Source organism: Balaenoptera acutorostrata, chromosome 1, assembly GCF_949987535.1.
Source record: "Balaenoptera acutorostrata chromosome 1, mBalAcu1.1, whole genome shotgun sequence".
Classification (NCBI taxonomy): Eukaryota; Metazoa; Chordata; class Mammalia; order Artiodactyla; family Balaenopteridae; genus Balaenoptera; species Balaenoptera acutorostrata.
Genome location: NC_080064.1, coordinates 21860109 through 21881039, shown reverse-complemented (window position 1 = coordinate 21881039; position 20931 = coordinate 21860109). Strand labels below are relative to the sequence as shown.

The 20931-nt window shown below is 53.5% G+C and overlaps 1 protein-coding gene across 6 annotated transcripts; it reads left to right on the top strand.

Annotated features, from left to right (window-relative positions):
* Positions 1-2891: 2891 nt before the first annotated feature.
* On the top strand, positions 2892-20398 carry FGR (FGR proto-oncogene, Src family tyrosine kinase). 6 transcript variants are annotated; one of them, XM_007170492.2, is made up of 13 exons: positions 2902-2968; positions 9980-10042; positions 11059-11291; positions 11764-11866; positions 12686-12784; positions 15892-15995; positions 16240-16389; positions 17075-17230; positions 17327-17506; positions 18106-18182; positions 18419-18572; positions 19348-19479; positions 19588-20398. In XM_007170492.2, exons 3-13 carry the CDS (start codon positions 11072-11074, stop codon positions 19794-19796), a joined length of 1584 nt encoding a protein of 527 aa, XP_007170554.2. In that variant the 5' UTR covers positions 2902-2968; positions 9980-10042; positions 11059-11071; the 3' UTR covers positions 19797-20398. The 6 variants fall into 6 exon arrangements, with proteins under 6 accessions (XP_007170553.2, XP_007170554.2, XP_057390567.1 ...); XM_007170491.2 differs by lacking the exon at positions 9980-10042 and having other exon boundaries at positions 2892-2968; XM_057534584.1 differs by lacking the exons at positions 2902-2968; positions 9980-10042 and adding an exon at positions 6044-6087.
* The last annotated feature ends 533 nt before the right edge of the window (positions 20399-20931 follow it).

Below are 20931 nucleotides of genomic sequence, written 5' to 3'. Positions count from 1 at the left end.
CAGAAGTGAGAGCGGGAGAGTGATGGCTGGATGGGAAATGGATGGGAGGTCTCAGCAGCTTGCTGGGCCTTGATTTTTGGTTTTGGTATCAGTTTTCAGAATTGATTTAAAGGAACACATGAGCGAGCGGGGGAACTGTGAGCACTAAGGATAGTGGGGGAGGCCCCCCTGTGGCCTCTTTGCCCTGTGCCCATTGTCTCCTGTGTCATATGGGGAACACGTGCCACATGGAGGGCAAGGACTGGACCTGACTCCTATTCGAGCCTCCACCACCCAGCCTGCCACAGACTAGTGACAGGGAAGTTTGAGTATGATTGAACGAATGAATGAATGATAGCAAACACTTATACGGCACTGTGTACCAAGCACTAGTCTAACAGCTCATTGATTTCTCCCAAGACTTCTGTAAGGTAGAGACTCCCCATTTTACAGATGAAGAAACTGAAGCATGGAAAGGTAAAATAATTTGTCCAAAGTCACAGAGCTAGGAAGAGGCAGAGTTGGACTGCAAACCAGGCAGTCTGATCCCAGAGTCTGTGCTCCTAACCACCAGGTTATTCTGAATGGATGAATGAGAGTCATAGACTCGACCTATCTCTGTCTCTCTGGGTGAAGCCAGGTATATCTTGAGGTCAGAGCCCCGATCTAGTCAAGAGAGACCCCGAGACGATCAACAATGAACTGAGAAATACTCAGTTCTAGATTGTGACAACTGCCATGAAGGAGACAAACTGGGTGCCAAGGGCAAGAATAAAGGGACCTCCTTAGATGAGGTGGTCAGGGAAGGCTTCTCTGAAGAGGCAGCACTTCAGGTTAAGGATAGAAAGGAGCCAGTACTGTGAAAAGCCAGGGAAAGAGTGTCCTAGGAAGAGGGAACTGCATGTGAGAAGATCCTGAGGCAAAACGTCAATGTAGTCTAGGAACTGAAAAGGATTCCAGCGTGGCTGAAGAGGAGGATGGCCCAAATGGGACTGAAGAGGTGGGCACGGGCCAGGTACGCAAGGCTTGGGAGGTCATGGCAAGGCATTTGGATTTTATTATTCTTCCCTATTATTGAATTGTGTTTTTGTTATTCCAAGCAAAATGGGAGGTAAGCCGTGAGAGAGTTTTAAGCAAGGAACTTATGTGGTCTGATTTGTATTTTAAAAGCAGAAGCAGTTCTGTTCTGTTCATTTGCTTATTCATTGATTCTTGAATATTTTCATTCATTCTTTAATTCTTACATTCAGTCGTTTATTTTTTCATTGGGCTTTCATTTGTTTACCTGTTAATTCCTTTGCCCCTTGATTGATTCATGCACTCCTGTACCCAGAGAACCTGCCTCTCTGTGCCAGACCCTGCCTGGGCTCCAGGGGCACTGCCAACAGCCAGGTCTAGTCCTTGGCCTTGAGGAAAACATATCCCACACCCCACACCCCAGGAAAATGATGCTGAGTGCTCAGCTGGGGATAAGAAGCCAGCCCTTGAAGGATGACAGAGCCTGATAGATTGGGGGATCCCCAGGGATGGGACCAGTCTCTTTCATGTCTGTGCTCCCGAAGCCTGACACCTGACAGGCAATGATAAATGTTTGTTTGTTAACTGAACAGGTGGAACAATAGCCAGTCAGGGAGTGCTTGATGGCGGAGGTGATGATGTCCAGCCAGGGTGACGCCACCCTTCCCAAGTCCCTGCACCTCCACCTCCTCCCCTTTGTCTTCCTCCCCCCATCCTTCCTCCCATTATCCTAAGAGAAAGGCATCCTTACCTGCACCCCACTGTTCTCTGCCACCCCGCAAGCATATTGAGACACACATGAGCACATGCGTGTGCACAGACACACACAGGCATTCAAACGCATCCCTGCTCTTACACAGAAGCACATGTGCCTGCATAATGTGTCCCTGTTGTTGATTCCAAAATTGCAGTCATCACATTCATTGCCTCCAATCACACACTCACACACACACACACACCTGTTCTTACACACGCTCCCTGCCTCCCCACTATATCCCAACACACACACTTCTCCACCAAACAGCCCTCCCACACACATCTCTTCCTCCCCAGACAGGAGGGATTCTCCTGGTCCTGGCTGAAGGCTGAAGAAGTAACAGTGGTGGGAGGGGGGATTGAACCCCAGGTTGAGGGGAGGTCAGGGACCCCTGATCGTTGGAAAGGCTGGAACTGTGATAGAAGATGCTACTCAGTTTTTCTAAAACTTGGGTATGTGGGGGAGGCTTGACACCTCCCTGCTTCCTCAGTGTAGCCCAGTGACTGATCCTCTGAAAAGCAGTTTCCTAAGAGAAGGGTCTTCTGCTGCTCCCCACCGTCCTAGATCCCTGCCTCCCCAGCGGTCAGTCCCCAAGGATGGCAAGGTGTGGTGACTGGATCCAAAGTGGCCCTGGTGACAGCAGTGTGAGGTCAACTGGCTGTGAGAATTTGGGTTAAGGTCTGTCCGCATCTGGTCCTCAGTTTTCTCAGCTGCAGAAGTGGGGTGGGGCAGTGACAGAGAAAAGCCCCTCTTAACCTCAAATGCCATGATTCTAAAAGAGCAGGTGCTTCTGGGTGTGAGGAACCTGCCCCTTTGGAGGGGGTCTTGGGAAGGTTGTGCTGGGGGTTCAGGTCTGGGGACAGGAGCCAGGGTGCAGGGGGAGGCCTGGGAAAGCCGAGCCGCGGTAACCCGGGGGGGAGGTGGGAAATGGGGGCGGGAGGGCCTGGGATTTGAGGGCCCCTCCCCGCTGCGGGCAGCTGGCTTGGGGCTGGGGCGTGACTGCAAGTTCTCCCCGTCGCCACCGCCATCGCGCCGCTGCGGCTGCAATAAGAGAAGTCCGAGGCTGCTTCCTCCTCCCTGCCCAGAGGGGGCGGCGGTCAGAGGCGGGCAGCACCCCAGTTTTCTCGCCCCCACCCCCCGTCGCTACTTGTGGCTGCTGGGAGCCCCGGCTGGCTAGCCCCGGGGTCGGTCAGAAGCGGTGTCCCCTGGGACCAGGTAGGTGCAGTCAGGTGGGGCTGGATGGGCAGGCGGTGCCCCGCCCCCAGCCCGCCCTAGGCCCCAGGGTCCGGGCTGCGGGAGAGTGGGGGGACGTGAACTTGGGGAGGATTGTTGAGGGAGTTGAAGGCCAAAGAGACCCCACTCTGAAAAGAGCCTAAAAAGGAAAACTGAGGAGACCTGGGGCGTGAAACTGGTAAAATTTGGGGAGGGGGATGAGGGAATATGGGGAAAGTAAACTAAAAGGACCCCCAAAAATGGTCTGGTGGGGAAAACGGAGGGAACCTCTAGAGATAGAATTTGGGAAGGGGGCTGAGTCGGGGAAGGGAAACTGAGGGGACGCACACAAGGGCCTGGGAACCTTGAAAGCGAGAATTTGGGGAGAAGCTGAGAGGTCTGGAAGAGAGGAACTACTAGGTGGGGGGCCTGGGAGAATCAGGTGAGGGAGTTTGCCAGAAAGGGGTCAAGGAGAACCATTTATGGAGGACGCAGAACGTGGGGCGCAATTCCGGGGGTCCAGAAAGTCCCCCTATCCGGAATCGGCAGAAGTTGGGGGCGAAGTCTGTAGCTGGGAAGGGAGGGGAGTCTGCCACGCTGCAGCCCCCTAGACTCTCCCGCCCAGCACAGGTGGGCGGGTCCCGGTTGGCTAGGGGACTCCTTCAACTTGCTGGAGGCGTGGGTTCCCGTTTCCTGGGGAAGTCCCCGCCCTCGGCAGGGATGGGCCTCTCTGGGTGCCCCCTCCCCGCCCGCGGTGGCGGTCTCGGTCCACGTTCCTCTCGGGATCCGGGAATTGCTGGCCGCCCCGACGGAAATCCTGCCTTTGACCGCGATTGCAGGGAGGGGCTGTCTCCGTGGCAACAAGAGGGCGGAGAGACCGAGCCCAGCGCTTGGCTGCAGCAGGGCTCAACGCCCGCGGTGCCCCCTTTGGTCCCCTCCCCCCCGCCCATTTTGGGTCCTCAGTCGGGGGCGGCCTGCGGGATAGAGGAGTAAGGCAATGATGCTCAGTGTTCGGGGATCCTGAGGTGGGGAATCTGCAGTCTCAGGGACTTAGCCAGACTGGGACCTTGATTGCTGTGTGACTTTAGGCGAGTTATGGGGCTTCTCTGGGCCTCATTTTCCTCATTTGAATTATGTAGGACATTATCTCTGCCCCTACCCAGCTCCCATCCCCCACCTTATCCCCAGTCATGAGAACCAGGTGCAAAAAGCAGTTTTTGCCCAGTGTGCTGGAGGGGTTAAGACTTATCACTCCTTCACTTTCTCAAAAGCATGGAGCGGGACCAAAAAGCCTGACAGGGCCTCCAGGAACCAGCACACAGCTGACTTCTAGTGAAATAAATGTCTGTGGGTCTGTTGAGGCCCCATACTGGGAAAGGCAGCAGGTTTGAGATCTGTCCCCAGCCCACCCCCCTTTTTTTTTGCTATTTTTTGTGTTTATGTTCATGGTATAAGCACTGGTTTGCCAGCAAGTTTTGCCGTTCTCAATTCCAAATAATACAAAGTTCAAGAATATGAGTTTTATTGAAACTTCATTTTATTGAAACCAGTGATCCCTGAGTCCTTTGGCATCCTTCCATCTGTGCGTGGTGGTGGGAGAGCAGGGCTCTGTTCCCACTTCTAAGATGGGAAGATGGAGGTTTGGGAGTGAAGGACTGACAGGCCAGCAGTAGGGACCCAGTGTCCAGGGCATCCCGTCCCTGATGTGGTGAAGGAAGTAGCCAGAGATGAGGCCTGCGTTCCCCCCTCAACCCTACCAAATCCCACATAGCCCTCCGGAGAGGGGAGCGGGTGAGGAGGGGAGTGATGGAAGAAGGTATGGGGCTCCTGGGCTTCATGGCTGGCTCCTGCTCCCCAGTGGGTGTGAAGCGGTGAGTGAGGGTGGAGAGTGTGTGTGAGTATGCTTTGGGCTTTGAGTGAATGAGCATGAACATGTGAGCATATGTGTGGGTGTTTGGGTGTTCTCTGCAGCCACCTGGGGCTGACGTGGCAAAGGAAGTGGCCAGACTTTTGGGAGGATGGGTAGGGAGACCCCAGAACTGGGGAAGGAGGAGCCAGGGCCCTTCCTGCACAGAGCAGACCAGGCTGGGTTACCATGGGACCCCGGGGAAGTCTGGCCACACAGTGGAATCTAGGCTCCTGTTCCCTCAGCTCCCCCTGGACCACCCATGGCTCTCATCCCCCAAGAATCTCAATTCCCTCAAGACCCCTATTTTAGAGGTTAATGGGTAGATTTTCAGCAACAGATGAGAAACCACTTTTACCCACAAGAAATGGAGAAAATTCAGCTGATGCCCTCAGGGCCATGTGGAGGGTAAAGTGAGTGTGGCCCCTCTCCCACCTCTACGCACCTGGCCCTACCAGGGTGGCAGAGTCAGACTCTGGTATGTCTTCTTAGCCCCTGGGTGTTCAGGGCTGGGGGTGGTAAGGCCTCAAGCAGGAATGGTACGACATGGTTGGAGGTTCTATGAGAGGTGAGGGCCTCAGTGAGGGAGATGGGGGCTCAGTAAGGGCACTAGAGCCAGTGAGGGGTGGAGGGTCCCAGTGAGGAGTGGAAGCCGTCATCAGGGGTGTCAGGCCTTGGTGAGGGATGCAGTGCGGCGGGACTGAGACTTGGGCCTGCCTCTGGCCAGCCCAGAGCCCTGAGGAGGAGCCGGAACTCTTGCTGGATGGTGGTTTCCTGCTGCTGTTCAGTCCCAGTTCCCTTTTGGTGAAATCCCCCAGGCAGCTGGGTCAGCTCAGCCCTCCCGCCTCACCCAGAGCACTTCTCTTTCTTCTCAGCCTTGCCACTCCTCCTCCCTCAGCCTTGGAGGGGGCTTCTTCAAGGGAAGGGAACCGAAGTGAAAGTTCACTGAGCAACTACTGAGCGCCCTGTGCTTTCAGGGGCTTGACCGCAGTTGATGTGCAGAAGCAACCCCATGAGGTAGAGATTTAGATTCCTATTTTCTAGGCGAAGAAACTGCAGCTCAGAGAGAAGTGAACTGACTTGCCCAGTGTCTCAAGCTAGTTGTCAGGCAGAGTAGAATTTGAGGTGAAATCTGTCTTCAGATCCCACAGGACGTCCTGTGTCTACATCAAAGCCCTGATGTGGCGTTGGCAAGTATGGACCTCAAGAAAGATGGGTGAGCCTGGGGCTCCTATGTCCAGGAGTAGGGGTGGGAGGGAGGCAGGTTCCCTGCTGGGTGGCCAGCTGCCATATGGCAGGGGTGGTGTGATCAGTTGGCCTGGAGCTGGGTAGGAAATATGACATTCACCAGTCAGGGACAGCATGACCTCCTGCTCAGGCTTTGGAGAGCATAGCCGGGAACAGAACTCTGGACCCAAATTAATAATCCTGGCTTTGAATCCCCTGTCTGACTGTTTGACCTCCAGCAAGTCACTTCCCCCCTACACACAAGAGGGAGGTAGACTGATAAATGGTCCCTGGGGGCCATTCTAGCATACGGTTCTCAGCCTCACTCAGCCACACTGGGCAAGAGCCTTCCCAACAACTGCACAGAAGGTACAGATGCAAAAACTGAGGCTCAGAGGGCTCATGTTATTCACCCAAGGCCCCAGAGCTGGGTAGGACCACACAGAGGGAGATGCTGAAGGTGGGAACAACATGGTCCAGGACTGGACCTCAGCTCTGACATCCACAACCTGATTTTGATCCAGATCAGACTTTAGAAGCCAACTCCTGTCAACCAGATGTTCAAGAGGCATGTTTATTAACAGACTCAACTCCCTGCAGCAACCAGAACACTTGTAGCCGTTCTCTGAGCTTGTGCCTTTCTGGTGTTAGCAGGCAGCCTAGATCAGCGCTGAGAAAAGAGAGACCTGGATTCAGATTCTAAGAGCTATGAAAATCAGTGATTGCCTGAGAGACCCTGGGCAGGTCACTTCCCCTCGCTGGGCTGTAGTGAGAATTCAGGGCATGTAGCACAGGGCCTGGCACACTGTAGGTGCTCATTAAGGTACATACATTATTGCTTTCACAAGGACTTCAAAATACAACATTGCTTATGACGGGCTTTGGAGCCAAATTGATTGGGGTTGCATTTTAGCTTCCCCTTACTTGCTATGTAACTAATCTTAGGGAAGTTATTTAACACCTTTGTGACTCAGCTTCCTTATCTGTAAAATAGGGGTAATAATAAAACCTACCTTATAGGGTCACTAAATGAGATCAATCATGGGAATTGCTTGGCACAGTGTCAGGCACTGAGTAGGTGTTTAAAAAATTAGCATTTTAAAACTAATAGTTATTGCCCCCCCACCAGACTTCTAGGAAGTCAAATTACCCTCCTAGGAATTGGTGGCTGGTAGTTGAGATCAGAGCTAGGCGAGGACGAAGAGTCCTGGGGGGCTATTTTCATGCAGATGCCAAGCAGAGAGGACCCTACCTGCTCCCTTTCTCTTTTTCCTATCTTTAGCTCTTTAGTTCTCTGTCTCTGCCTCTCTCTTTCTCCGTCTCTGTCCCTCTCTGTCTCTCTACCTCTCATTTTCTGTCTGTTTGTCTCTTCTCTTTGTTTCTTTCTGGCAGTGATATGCTGGAGCTAGCTAGCTGGTACTGGCTCTTGGGAGCTGATTCTGCGAATCTCTTTCCAGCCCAGCGTTCAGGAAGTCACTTTGGTAACTTGAAATCATCCATGATGGTAATATTTACACCATGAAAATCAGCAACTGCTACAAATCAGGGCCCTTTTTCCCCCTTTTCTTTTAAGAGTCAGTATACCAGGATACCCTCACCCCTGCCCCCGCTGCCTTGCCAGGGCTCTCCCTAAGCCCACAGAGCCTTCCGCCTCCTTCTCGGAAGCTGACAGTTTCTGAACCCACGTTCCACTCCAGGCATGCAGAATTCTGGGCTCCCCTTAGGCTGATTTGAAAACATTGTGGTAACAGGTACCTGTGAATTGTTGGAAGTGGCCGCATTGTATCTAAGTGGGGACCCAAGAGGTTGCATAAGTTTGTATCTCTTACAGAGGGGAGCTCTCTGTGGGTCTCTGACTCAGGGATGGGGGAGCTACATATATCTCTGGGTTTCCCTCTGGGGGCTCCATGCACCTGTGCATGCTTGCAGGAATGGCTGTAATCATCTGTGTCTGTGACCAGGCAATGGAGAAAAGTGGTTCTGATCCTGGAACCAAACGCCAGGATACATCATCTGTGTGACCTTGGGCAAGTTTCTAAACCTCTCTGTGCCTCAGTTGCCTTATCAATAATTATAATACTTACCTCGTAGAGTTGTCGTGAGAATAAAATGAGGTAATATATATAAAGCGTTTAATGCAGTGGCTGGCACAGAGGAAGTGCTATAAATCCTCCATATGCTATTCTTCGGGAGAGGCTCTGTGTGTGTGTGTGTGTGTGTGTGTGTAGATGGGTGAGGGCTGAAGGTGTGTGTATATTCACAGATGTCTGCATCTGTGAATCTGTACAGAGGAGCTCATAGTCTCTGTGTGAGGCGCTACGTGTAGCTGAGGTGACGTGTGTGCGTCTGAGAAGGTGTCGGGAGGGCCGTGTGGACCTGCGTGTAGGGCTCTGTGTTGTTTGAGATGTGCAGTGTGTCTTCCTGTGAGAAGACCTCCATTCTCACCCTATAACCTTTGTTTTCATCTTACCCCCATCTGTTTCCTCAGTGCCTGAAATCCCCTCCCTTGGCTCTAGATGCCCCCCACCTCCACGTCTATTCTCTCCCTGAGTCTAACCAGCCCTGTAGCCCTTCGGACAGTGGCTTCACCCCAGGGGAGGGGTCCTGAGGTGAAGATCTCGGCAATGGCTTGGTGAACAGGGCCTATTTTGGGGCTCAAACCACAGCCTGCCTCACAGTTCACCACATGGGTGTCACCCCCCCCACACACACACGGGAGAACGGTTACAGTGGAGCATGAGACAGGCTGGTGGGTCTAGAGTGGGGGTCAGGGCACTGATGTGACAGAGCCATCAGCTAAGCAGCTGGATCCAGTGGATCCAGGAAGGCTTCCTGGAAGAGGTGAGTAGTGCTGGGTAGGAAGGGCAGGACCCATAGAGAAGAGGTGGGAGGCTATCCATAAAGGGAACTGGACTTGGGAGTTGAGAAAGGCAAGACCAGGCACCTGTCCCAAGGATCCTTGGGCCCCTCTGGGAGAAATCAGGGTTCACTGGGTTGGTCCCACCCTAGGACTCTCCATTCCTCTCATATCTGAGAAAACCGAGCCCTCTCCCCAGCAGTTCCTCTCTGAGTGTTGCAATGGCAGAGTTTCTGGAGGGGCGTGGAGAGCCCTTGCTCAATGACCTGCCTGCCGTGTCACTCAGAGGACACAGCTACTAAGAAAGGCTTGGCTCACTTAGGGACTCCCCAAGGGACCCTGGTGGCTCTGGCTTCTGACCTGGGCCTTTCCCTGATGTGGGGATAAGAACAAGCTCTGGAGGTAGGTGTCCACCTGCACTCAGCTACCAGATATAGTCCTGGGGTTGCCGGGGTTTACCCAGCCCAGGGTGGGAACAGAGGCAGCGCCCGGAGGCTGGGCTTGTTTTTAGGAGACAGTGACCAGAGGCCTGCAGTGAGCTGAACAGGGCTTGACAGAAATCCTATTACAGACATGGGTCTAACCCAAAGATACGAGTGTGTGAGTGTACGAGTCTGTTAGCCTGAGAGGCAGCCTGTGGCGTGTGTGTGCCTGTGTGTGCTACCATGCATCAGAGCCTGGGCTCGTGTGAGAGTTAGTTGTGTTGGTGTGTGGCAGTGCTGGTGAGCACGCTCATGCAAGTGTGCAGTGTGAGTACTGGTGTGTGACTGTGTGCTGCCGTGGGTGCTACTCTATGTGTTGGTATGTCAGGTGGATGTGAGTGCGAGAGGGCTGGTGTGGTGGTGTGTCCTGTCTGGGGGTGGATGTCTAAGTGAGCTGGGGCTGTGGGAAGGAAAATGAAGGCAGAAGACACGCTAGGGCCGAGCCCAGGCCCCCTGGCTTCCTGGAGAGGACAGGCGCTGGCATCTGGCTGCAGGAACACTGGCAGAGACTTCACCTTCCGTGTCCTCTGTCTCGCCTTCAGGTCTCTGGCCCCTCCCAAGGACCATGCCGCAGCCCCACTGACCCAGGAGTAGGGGCCTGAGGGGTGAGTGGGAGGAATGGGGACTGAGGGCTCTCAGGGTCAGGAAATGGGGTAGGGGTGGCCTTTCTGGGCCCCACAATTCCTCACAGCCCCCTCCTCCTACAAGGACCCTGTTGCTAGGTAACAGATGGGGGAGCCGGAATGAGGCAGCTTGAAAGGCCAGAGGCTGGACCCACGACAGGAAATGGCCTTGATCCCCCTCTGCAGGGAAGCTCCAGGTGCAGGCACACAGCCCTCACACACACTTACACACAAACATGCATTGATACATAGACATGCACACACACACAGAGACACACACATACCCACAGAGACATGCACACCTACTTACACAGACCTACACACACAGATACACACACGCAGACAGGCACAAATACTCCCACTCAGGGCTATGCACACAGTCGTGACACACAGATACAGAGGCACCCACTCACACACACCCACCTGCATGCACAGTCACACACACACAGGCACGCACATGCACGCTCACACAGAAACACACGCATACGTAATACTCATACAGACATGAACACATAGAGTCATCACATGCAATAAACATACACACACTCATACACATATTCACATACACACACAGACGCAGACATTCACAAAAGGCTGCACATACACACACACACACAGACACACACCCACCAGCAAACTCACAAATACTCAGAGATACACACACAAGCACTCTGACGGAGTCACAGAAACCCAACACACTGAAGCACTAGGAGGCAAAAATATGTAAATGAACACAGCAACATCGTGAAGCAGAAAACCAGCCCCGTGGAGGAGACACATACTCTCTCCACACACACTAAGGCAGCTGGGGGGGGGGGTGGACGCAATGGTGGCCCTGCCCCACCTTTATCCCTCACTAGGGACGACACCTCCTACTCCAGGCCTGAGAGAGGAAGCTGCATGCCTGCGTGAGTGTGTGTGTGCAAGCATGCGTGCATGTGTGCCTAGGGTGGCATATCTGGCAGGGGCCCCACGTGAAGCATGCCCCCGTTCCGTAGCAGGGCACGTGGAATGGGCTGTGTGTTCTGCAAGAAGTTGGAGCCGGGGCCCAAGGAGGATGTTGGCCTGGAAGAGGACTTCAGGGGCTACGGGGCTGCAGACCGCTATGGCCCTGCCCCTACTCAGGGCTGGCCTGCATCCTCCTTCGCCCATATCCCCAACTACAACAACTTCTCCCCTCAGCCCGCCAGCCCCGCCTTCCTCAACGGGGGCACCAGCAGGGGCATCTCAGGTGAGTCCAATGGGCTGGAGTCAGGCACTGACTGGACCCTGGCAGGACCTAGGGGAAGGAGAGACTTGGACTTTCCCTTAGGAGCCTCCATTATGATTTGGGAGACACGGCCCTGCTTTTAGCACACAGTCTGAGGGAGTATGTACAGCTCTACCCTCAGAAACCCTAGTCTGAGGGGGAGACGTAGTTCTGTTCCCAGTCTGAGTGAAGGATTCTGATGACAGATGCCGGTGGGAAGTCTGCTTGGTGGGGGAGAGCAGAAGCGACTCCCCAAGGAGTCCCCAAGGGGGGAGGGATGGGCTTGAAGGTGTGTGTCCTGAATCCATGTCCAAAGCAGAAATCCACTGGATTCCAAAGACCTTTGCGATCCAGTGCACTGCAGCAGTGGGGAGGCATAGTGCCTGGCTGTGGAACAGGACTCTGGGGATGCAGCCCCTGTGGTGCCCCCTGATGAGTAGCCCTGACTCTGCAGGGACTGGGGTGACCCTGTTCATCGCCCTTTATGACTATGAGGCCCGAACAGAGGATGACCTCACCTTCGCCAAGGGCGAGAAGTTCCACATCCTGAACAACATGTAAGTGACCAGGCCACCCAGCTCAGGACATGGCCTGGACGGGGAGCAGGACCCAGAGAGGAATCCTACCTGGTCCTTGTCCTCAGAAAGCTCTAGCCTAGTTGGGGAGGGATACTTGACAATCACAAGCCGGGGTGATTGCTACTATGTAGGGGAAGCCTGAGGAACTATGGGCACAGAAAGAATACCAACCATGGTCTCCAGGGTAGTAGGGATCAGGGCAGGCTTTCTGGAAGTGATTTCTAAGCTGAGACTAGAAAAATGAATAGACCTTGAAAGAAGGGGTGAGAAAAAAGGAAGAGAGAGCGAGAGAGAATGAAACTAGAGAGAATGAAACTAAATGATGACTTCTGGAAACCACCAAGTGGTTCAGTATAGGTGGGCCATACAGTATGAAGTGCAGAACAGAGAGAGCAGATCCTGAAGAGGTGGGTGGGAGCAGATTCTGCAGGGCTTTTTAAGCCATCCTGAGGAGTCTGGATTTTCTCAAGAAGGAAATATAGCCATTGGAGGGGTTTTTAATGGAGAAGTGACCTAGTTAGCTGTCCACTGCCCGCCCAAACCCCAGCCCAGCTGAAGTGCCAGAAAAGAAAGCCAGGAGGCCCAGATGTCCCCAAACATATTCCTTCAGCGGGGAAAAGCTCCCGGGGCAGCTGCAGTGGCTGGGGGCAGAACAGACGAAAGCCTTGGGGAGGGTGTGTACCCAAGGTGAGGGGTTGGCAGGGCCAGTGTCCACCTGACCCTCGGTGTGACCCTGCCTGGCCCCATGGTGCCCCAGGGGCTGGGTTGCCAACGCCGCCGCCTGTTCTGTGCCTTCAGCGAGGGTGACTGGTGGGAGGCTCGATCCCTCAGCTCTGGACAGACTGGCTACATTCCCAGCAACTACGTGGCCCCTGTGGACTCCATCCAGGCTGAAGAGTAAGTAGGGGTTGGGGGGAGGCCAGCCTTACAGACAGGACCCTGGAGTCCAGACTCAAGGCCACCTCTTGGGCAAGTCACAGCTCCACTCTGAGCCTGTCTCCTTACCTGTAATTCTGTAAGATCTTTGTGAGGATAAAAAGATAATAATGATGACACTAAGAGTAGGTAAATATTATCTAGCACGTACTATGTTCTGGACACTATTCAAAGTGCTTCCTGTGCATTAACAAAGGTAGAAACTAATAGAATCCTATTTTACAAATGAGGAAACTGAGGAACAGAGAAATTAAATATCCTGCCCAGTTCACATGGCTAGTAAGTAGGTGGAGCTGGTATTTGAACCCAGATAGGCTGGCTACATTTGTTAAGCATTATATATATATATATATATATATATGGCCTCTCGGAGATAACAACAGTGTATGAGCTTTAAAAAAAAATTGTAAAGTGCTAAACAGATGGAAGGGGGCATTACTTAGAATTAATTCTATTAAGGAATCAGGGAAGTATCATTTATGGAGTATCTTGATGTAATTGAGATACTGTGACAGATACTTTACCTATCTAGATTCATTTAATTCTCACAGTAACACTATGGATATTATTATTGTCCCATTTTACAGATGAGGAAACTGAGGCTCATAAAAACTCTTTATCTAGCCTCACGTATACATACATATATGGGAAAAGTAAAGATTGGAGAGACTGCAGAATGGGAGTCACCAGGACTTGGTGACTGATTTGCCATTGGGCTATGGGGAGTGGGAGGAATCCAGGGTGACCCAAAACCTTCTTGAGGAACTGAGTGGGTGCCATTTGCTTAAGTGGGGAACACAGGAGCAGGTACAGATACATGAGCGGGCTTGTTAGCTTGAATTCATGGAGAGGAACACCCACATGGAAGAGACGGCCAGCAATTAGATTAGGTTGTGTTTTGTACGCGAGGTGCCCAGCCCATGCCAAGCCATGCCCCTGAATTAGCCCAGAGGAAGGGGCATCTTATTCTCATTGGAACTAAGGCTCCTTAGTTTGTTTGCTGTGGCTCCTGCAGAGGGCACACCTGGGCTGGGGTGGCAGGACTCTTCAGCGTGGAGATGATAATTAGAGCTGCACAGGGGAGTGAAGGAAGAGGGAGAAGAGTGGGAAAGAGATTGGCCCTAGGACCCAACTTTGGAAAGAGCTGTTGGAAAACCAGGCCAGGCTAAGTCAGAACAGCCAAGAGGGCGGAGGGGAGGTTTCAGGAAACAAGAGAGGGAGTGTCAGAGGCTGCCACTGGATTTGGCAATGGGGGTGACCTTGGTGAGAGATCTCTCCACATGAAGTGGGGGTGGAGGCCAGACAGCAGAGCCTGGGAGGGAGTGGGAGGTGAGGAAGTAGAGACCCAAGTGTGAAGTGCTTTTTCAAGTGAAGGAAGGTGAGAGATATAGCAGAATGTTGATGGCAAGATAGAGCTTAGAACGGTTTCCTTTGGGGAAGGAAGAAATGTGGGCATATGTAGAGGCTGGTGGTGGGATGGAGAGGCTGCAGATGGGGGCTGGTCGGTGGGGAAGAGGTGTCCTTGAGCAGATGGGAGTGAACGGGGTCCTGAGCTCAAATGGGATGAGGCCTTCATCTGGAGAGGGTGGTAGGAGGCATGGAGGAGAGGAGAGGTGATGAGGTAGAAGGGGAGAGGTTTGGGGGTCCACATCTCGGCGGCAGTGTTGTGAAGTTCAGAGAGGCACTCCGTGCAGTGTCATGGTTAAGAACAGTGTCATGGTCAAGAGCGCATGCCTTAGAGCAGACAGCTTGGGTTCCTATTCTGGCAGCACAGCTTAAGAATCGAGTGGCTGTGGGTAAGTTGCTTAACCACTAGGCATTTCAATTTTCTCGTCTGTCTAACGGGGGTTAATAATAGTACTTACTTCACAGTGTTGTTATAAGAATTAAATGAATACATATATGTATGACAGCAGAGCCTGACACAAAATAAGTGCTGTTATGATTATGTCAATTATTAAGGAAGTAGCTAATGTCATGGGTGTGAGTGGGGGCAGAGCATTGAAAAAACTTGGGAATGTGTTCTGTCTGCATAGTTCTTCAACAGTTTCTCCTTTCCCACCCTGCCTGCCCTCCTGGACATGCTATTCGCCAATGCCGTCCCCTGTTCCCCAAACTGTGCGTAGTACCCAGGTATGGATTGACAGTCCCAGAGTTCACTGAGACTGCCACCTCCCTTGATTTGAAAACTATGCTCCTTTTAATTCGGCCCAAGACGGTCACAGGCCAATTTAGTGATCAAATGACATCTGAGTCTTCTACGACGCCTACGGCCACCTCGACTCTCCCAGTGTACTCTCACAGTTGGTTTCAGGCTACAGTTCAGTCCCAGGAGGAATATCCAAGAGACAGCAGGAATGCTTGAGGTCTGAGCTTGAAGTAGAGACTTAGAACAACATCCAAATTTAAGAGAGTAGAGGAAAAGCAGCAGTCAGAGCAGGGCAGGAGCAGTCAAAAAGAGGGGAAGAGGGAGTTCCCTGTCAGTCCAGTGGTTAGGACTCGGCGCTTTCGCTGTCGTGGCTCGAGTTCAATCCCTGGTCAGGGAATTAAGATCCCACAAGCCACGAGGTGCGGCCAAGGGGGAAAAAAAGGAGGGGAAGAGAAGCAGGGAAGGGTGTCGTTCTGGACGCCAAATGAGGAAACGGTTTGAGATGTGTGCAGGGAGAGGAATCTGAGCGATTGCCTGCGATGGTGGGAAAAGAAGTAGGGTCGGTGGCGAAGGATTTCAGGTAGAGCTCATCAGCCGGCCCTGTGGGCAGGTCAGTTCCCCTCTCTGTGCCTCAAGTTCCTCATCTGTAAATGAGCCTATGGAAGGAGCGGTAGTGAGATGGACCCTGATGAAGTCACTGATGACTGGGATTCTAGCGATTTAAATTCAAGAGAAACCCAGAGAGTGAAGAGAAGTCTAACCTTTATTGGGCACCTTCTGTGTACCAGGCATTCTACATTCGCCTTCTCTGTGATCCTCCTAATCAGGCTGAATCTTGGCTAGTGAGGTGACTTTTCCCAGGAGGCTGAGTTGGGGGTTGAACTGGGTGTATCTGACTCTTGCCTGCCCTTCCCAACAGGTGGTACTTTGGAAAGATCGGGAGGAAGGACGCGGAGAGGCAGCTGCTCTCCCTGGGGAACCCCCGGGGGGCCTTTCTCATTCGAGAGAGTGAGACCACCAAAGGTGGGGCTGTGCCACTGCCCATCCAACAGGGAAGCCTAGCCATTAGGGGGAGGCTAGGAGCAGTGGGGTGGGACTTGGGACAGGGCCACGACTGGGACAGGGTTGGTGGGGCAGAGCTAAAACTGGAACTGGGTTCAAGGGATGTGGCCATCCAACCTCAGAGTCCCCAGCCTTTTGGGCCTCTCTGGGCTCCCAGACTGGGGATGAGGAGGAAAGCAGGCCCAAAGGTGACCCTTGCCCACAGGCGCCTTCTCCCTATCCATCCGGGATTGGGACCAGGCCAGAGGCGATCACGTGAAGCATTACAAGATCCGCAAGCTGGACACAGGCGGCTACTACATCACCACGAGGGCTCAGTTCGACTCGGTACAGGAGCTGGTGCAGCACTACCTTGGTGAGGGCAGCCCTCAAGGCTGGCGTGTGCTTCAGATTCCTGAACCAATCGGCTGAGACTGAGGCCCAGAGAAGGGAAGGGGCTCCCAAAGCAGTAGTGGCTGGACCAGAACTAGAACCCAAATATCTGGGCTCCCAGCCCAAGATCCTGCTCTGTAGGTTTCCAGAGGAAACTGAGGCATGAAGCTGTCCATGGCCAAAGGATGCCCTCTAATGTCTGAGCTGGGTAGGAGACTGAGTGGACCTGACTTGGAGGATGGGCTGTGGGGTTGAGGGGAAGGTTTGCATCCATGCCTGGTTTCCGCTTTGGTTGGTTAGGCCAAGGATAGGTCTGTGGAAGGGTGAGGGCTTCATGTCCACACCATTGTCTGGAATTCCCAAATCCATTTCTACCTGTCAGGCCCAGCTGGAGGCCACCTCTTATGGGAAGGCCCAGATGGACGCCACCTCTTATGCGAAGGCCCCCAATCCTTTCAGGGATCATCTCTCCCTCTGGTGCCACCTCCTTCCCTGGGCACCAACATGTTCACCTACTCAGTGGATCAGGTTGCCTTCTGCCCTGGCCTGTGACCTCAGCTGTGTCCTAGTTCCTTATAACTGATCTTGGGGGCTGGGGTGGGATGAGGAATGTGTGGGCCATTCTGGCCTGCCTTTGACCTCCAACCTCCCAATCCCCCACTGCCCAGAGGTGAACGATGGGCTGTGCCACCTGCTCACGGCGGCCTGCACCATCGTGAAGCCGCAGACGCTGGGCCTGGCCAAGGACGCCTGGGAGATCAGCCGCAGCTCCATCGCGCTCGAGCGGCGGCTGGGTACCGGCTGCTTCGGGGATGTGTGGCTGGGTACGGAGGTCCTGGGAGCGGGGGCCGGGGCCCGAGGCAGGGGCGAGGGCTTGGGACGGCGGCGAGCCGGTCCTGACAAGCCTTTCTGCCCGACAGGCATGTGGAACGGCAGCACGAAGGTGGCGGTGAAGACGCTGAAGCCGGGCACCATGTCCCCGAAGGCCTTCCTGGCGGAGGCGCAGATCATGAAGCTGCTGCGCCATGACAAGCTGGTGCAGCTGTACGCAGTGGTGTCGGAGGAGCCCATCTACATCGTGACAGAATTCCTGTGCCATGGTGAGGGGCGGGGTCATGAGGCGGAGTCTGAGAGGGCGGGATTTGGGGCGAAGTTAAGGTGCGTGTCTCTGGGGGAGGAACTTGGGTGGCGACTTGGGATGGGACGAGGAACAATGGACAGAGTCCGAGTGAGGGGCCGGAATAAGTGAAAACACAGGAGTGCTGGCAGTGGGGGCGGGGCCAAGTTAGACGGGGCGGGCCCGGCCTGGGGGCGGAGCCTTTGCCTCGGGGCGGAGCCTCGTGGGTGGTCGGCTGGTGGGTGGAGCTTGGGCGAGTGAAGGCGGGATCTGTGATAAGAAAGGATCTGGGGCAGAGTCTTAGTGGGGCTTGTCTAGGGAGGATGGAGGAAGAGAAGAAACGAGACGTGGGCAGAATCAGGGTGTCTGTGAGAGTAGGGCCTGAGCGAGATCTGTGAGGGGTTGAGGCACCTGGCAGAATCCTGAGTGGGGGCGGATCTAGGGTGAGAGGCCTGGGAGCAAGGGGGTGGGGGTCAAACTATGTGAGAGGAGTCATGGAGAGGGGCGAGGCCAAGCGAGAGAAGGCAAGCCTGGAGCTGGGAGTAGTGTGTTGATGCTGATTTTTTGAGTTCTCCTCCCCAGGTAGCTTGCTGGAGTTCCTCAAGGACCGGGAGGGCCAGGGTTTGAGGCTGCCCCAATTGGTGGACATGGCAGCCCAGGTAAACCGGGACAACAGCCTTTATCTCTCAGAGCCCCTCCTATTATCTTCCACAAATCCCTGTGTCCTCAAACGCCTAGCCTACCCCTGGAAGTGCAGCCCCAGCCCCTGGATAATCTGTGCGACCTGAGACAGGGCACTGCCCTTCTCTTTGAGCCCCAGTCTGGAAAGTGGGTTTTTCAAATGATCCCTCACGCAAACCATGGTGTTCCCATCTCTCTACACCTTCACCCCCAGGTAGCTGAGGGCATGGCCTACATGGAGCGCATGAACTACATCCACCGAGACCTGAGGGCAGCCAACATCCTTGTCGGGGAGCGGCTGCTGTGCAAGATTGCTGACTTTGGGCTGGCCCGTCTCATCAAGGATGATGAGTACAACCCCCAGCAAGGTGCCCTGCCTCACCCCACCTTCCAAGAGCTCCCCAGTGCACCAAGGGGCTGCCATGGGCCCCACCTCCCCGCAGACCATCCGGGACATTCCCACTCTGATGTAGTGTAAGAGGCAACTCTGGGTTCAAACCCAGCTCCTCCACTTACCAACCGTGTGGCCTTGGGCAAGTCACCTAACCTCTCTGGGAGCTGTCTTTTCTCACAATAAAATCCTCAATGAAAATATTCAGACAACAGTAAGTCAACAGATATTTATCAAGCACCTACTATGTGCAAGGCACTGCTATAAATCTCAAGTGAAAGACCATAGAGTGTAATAGCGAAAATGCTGTAGCCAGAATGCCTGGGTATGAATCCTAGACACTTACAAGCTGTGTGATTTGGGCAAGTTATTAACTACTCAGTGCCACCTTTTCCTCTTCTGTACAATGGGGATAATAATAGTAATAGTAAAAAAAAATAGTAATAAAACTCACAGGGTTTTCATGAAAGTTAATTGAATTAATGCATGTAAATCGCTTAAAATGGTGTCTGGCACGTGGTAAAGGCTATACAAGTGTTAGCTATTATTATGATGAGAATTATTACAATGTTTGTAAAGTGCCCGGTACTATACTAGACACAGTAGCAAGTGCTGGCTAGATACCAGGTCTTTTCTGTTATGTCCAGAGACCTCTGGGCTTACGGGCCCCAGTCCTAAAGATGCCATTCTCTTAATCCAGCTGTTCCCAGGGATTTCTGCACTAACTTTCCCTTCTCCCCCAATCTCTCCAGGGACCAAGTTCCCCATCAAGTGGACAGCTCCAGAGGCTGCCCTCTTTGGCAGATTCACCATCAAGTCAGATGTGTGGTCCTTTGGGATCCTGCTCACTGAACTCATCACCAAGGGCCGAGTCCCCTACCCAGGTTTGCTGGGAGGTGGGGAGGTGGAATGGTGGTCATGGGAAGGGCTTCTTCCTGGTTGCCTCTTCAGGAGGGGCTAGGCCCCCTGACTGACAGAGCCCCACCCTCCAGGCATGAATAAACGGGAAGTGCTGGAACAGGTGGAGCATGGCTACCACATGCCGTGCCCCCCAGGCTGCCCAGAATCCCTGTACGAGGTCATGGAACAGACCTGGCGTCTGGACCCGGAGGAGAGGCCTACCTTCGACTACCTGCAGTCCTTCCTGGAGGACTACTTCACCTCCACAGAACCCCAGTACCAGCCTGGAGATGAGACATAGCCTGTTTGGGCATCAACCACCTCTCTGGGGGTGCTCACCAGCCCTTCCAATCCCCAGGGCTCTTGTCCCAAAGCCCCCCCAGGCCTAGAACCCTATAGAGTCCTAGCATGTCAGAGCAAGCAAGTTGCTTTGGCATCATCTAGGGCAACTCATTCATTTTAAAGATGGGGCAAATCAAGGCTCAGAGATAATCCCTCACCAACTCTGGCCCCAAGCTCTATTTCTCCCCTTCCCACTTCTGCCTCTGCATGCCTCTAGTCTTCCTGTCTGCACTCCCCCACAAAAGAAATGCTCAGATCTTGTCTAGTTATTTATAAAACTGTATATCCTTTCCCTCACTTATCTCCTGTCCCTGCTTTCCTGCCCTGTCATCCCACCCTGGTCCTGGCCCCCAGAATTCACCTCCTACTCAATTCTCTCATGTCTGTATGTTACAAAGAGAGGGAAAGTCTTTGCCGGATCCCTTTCCTGCTGGGTGGATTCTGTAGTCCGGGACTGAGGTCCAAGCCCAGGGCGAAGGAGAGTGTTGCTGAGGGCTCATCACCTCTCTGAATCATGTGTGTGTTTACTGATTTTGTAAATAAGAAAAGTGACAATATGAATCCTTGAGCCGTGAAAATCCCTTCCTGTGGGAGGGATGGTGGTCGGTGGGAGGTGAGTGGGGTTGCTTTGGCTGCTGGGAGGCAGGGGAGGTAAGAGAGCACCCTAATGCCTACTAAGCACAGGGCACCCAAGGTGTGTTCTAGGACTCCTCAAAGTCCTGAAGCTCATCCTCATGTGAGTTTAGGGCGAGTTGAGAGATGGATATAGAAGACAGGTAACTGCAGATCAAAATATCTCCTTCATTACTGATGTGGCTTTCAATCTGCATGCAGTGGTTTTGCTAATTCTTTACTTGATTTCAGCAGATTTACTGTTCATCACAGGCACCACAGCAGACCCTCAGGCCTCCCCCAGTGGGGCAGGGGGAAGACCACAGTGGACCCTCTGCAGCTCCCCAGAAGGGACAAGGGGTGGGTGGGGAGAGGCCTGAGAGTCTAGCTCATTGGATTTCACTTGAGGCAACTGTGCCCCCAGGGGGCTTTTGGAGAGGTTTGGAGGCAGTTTTGTTAGTCACAATGACTGGGGGCTCCTA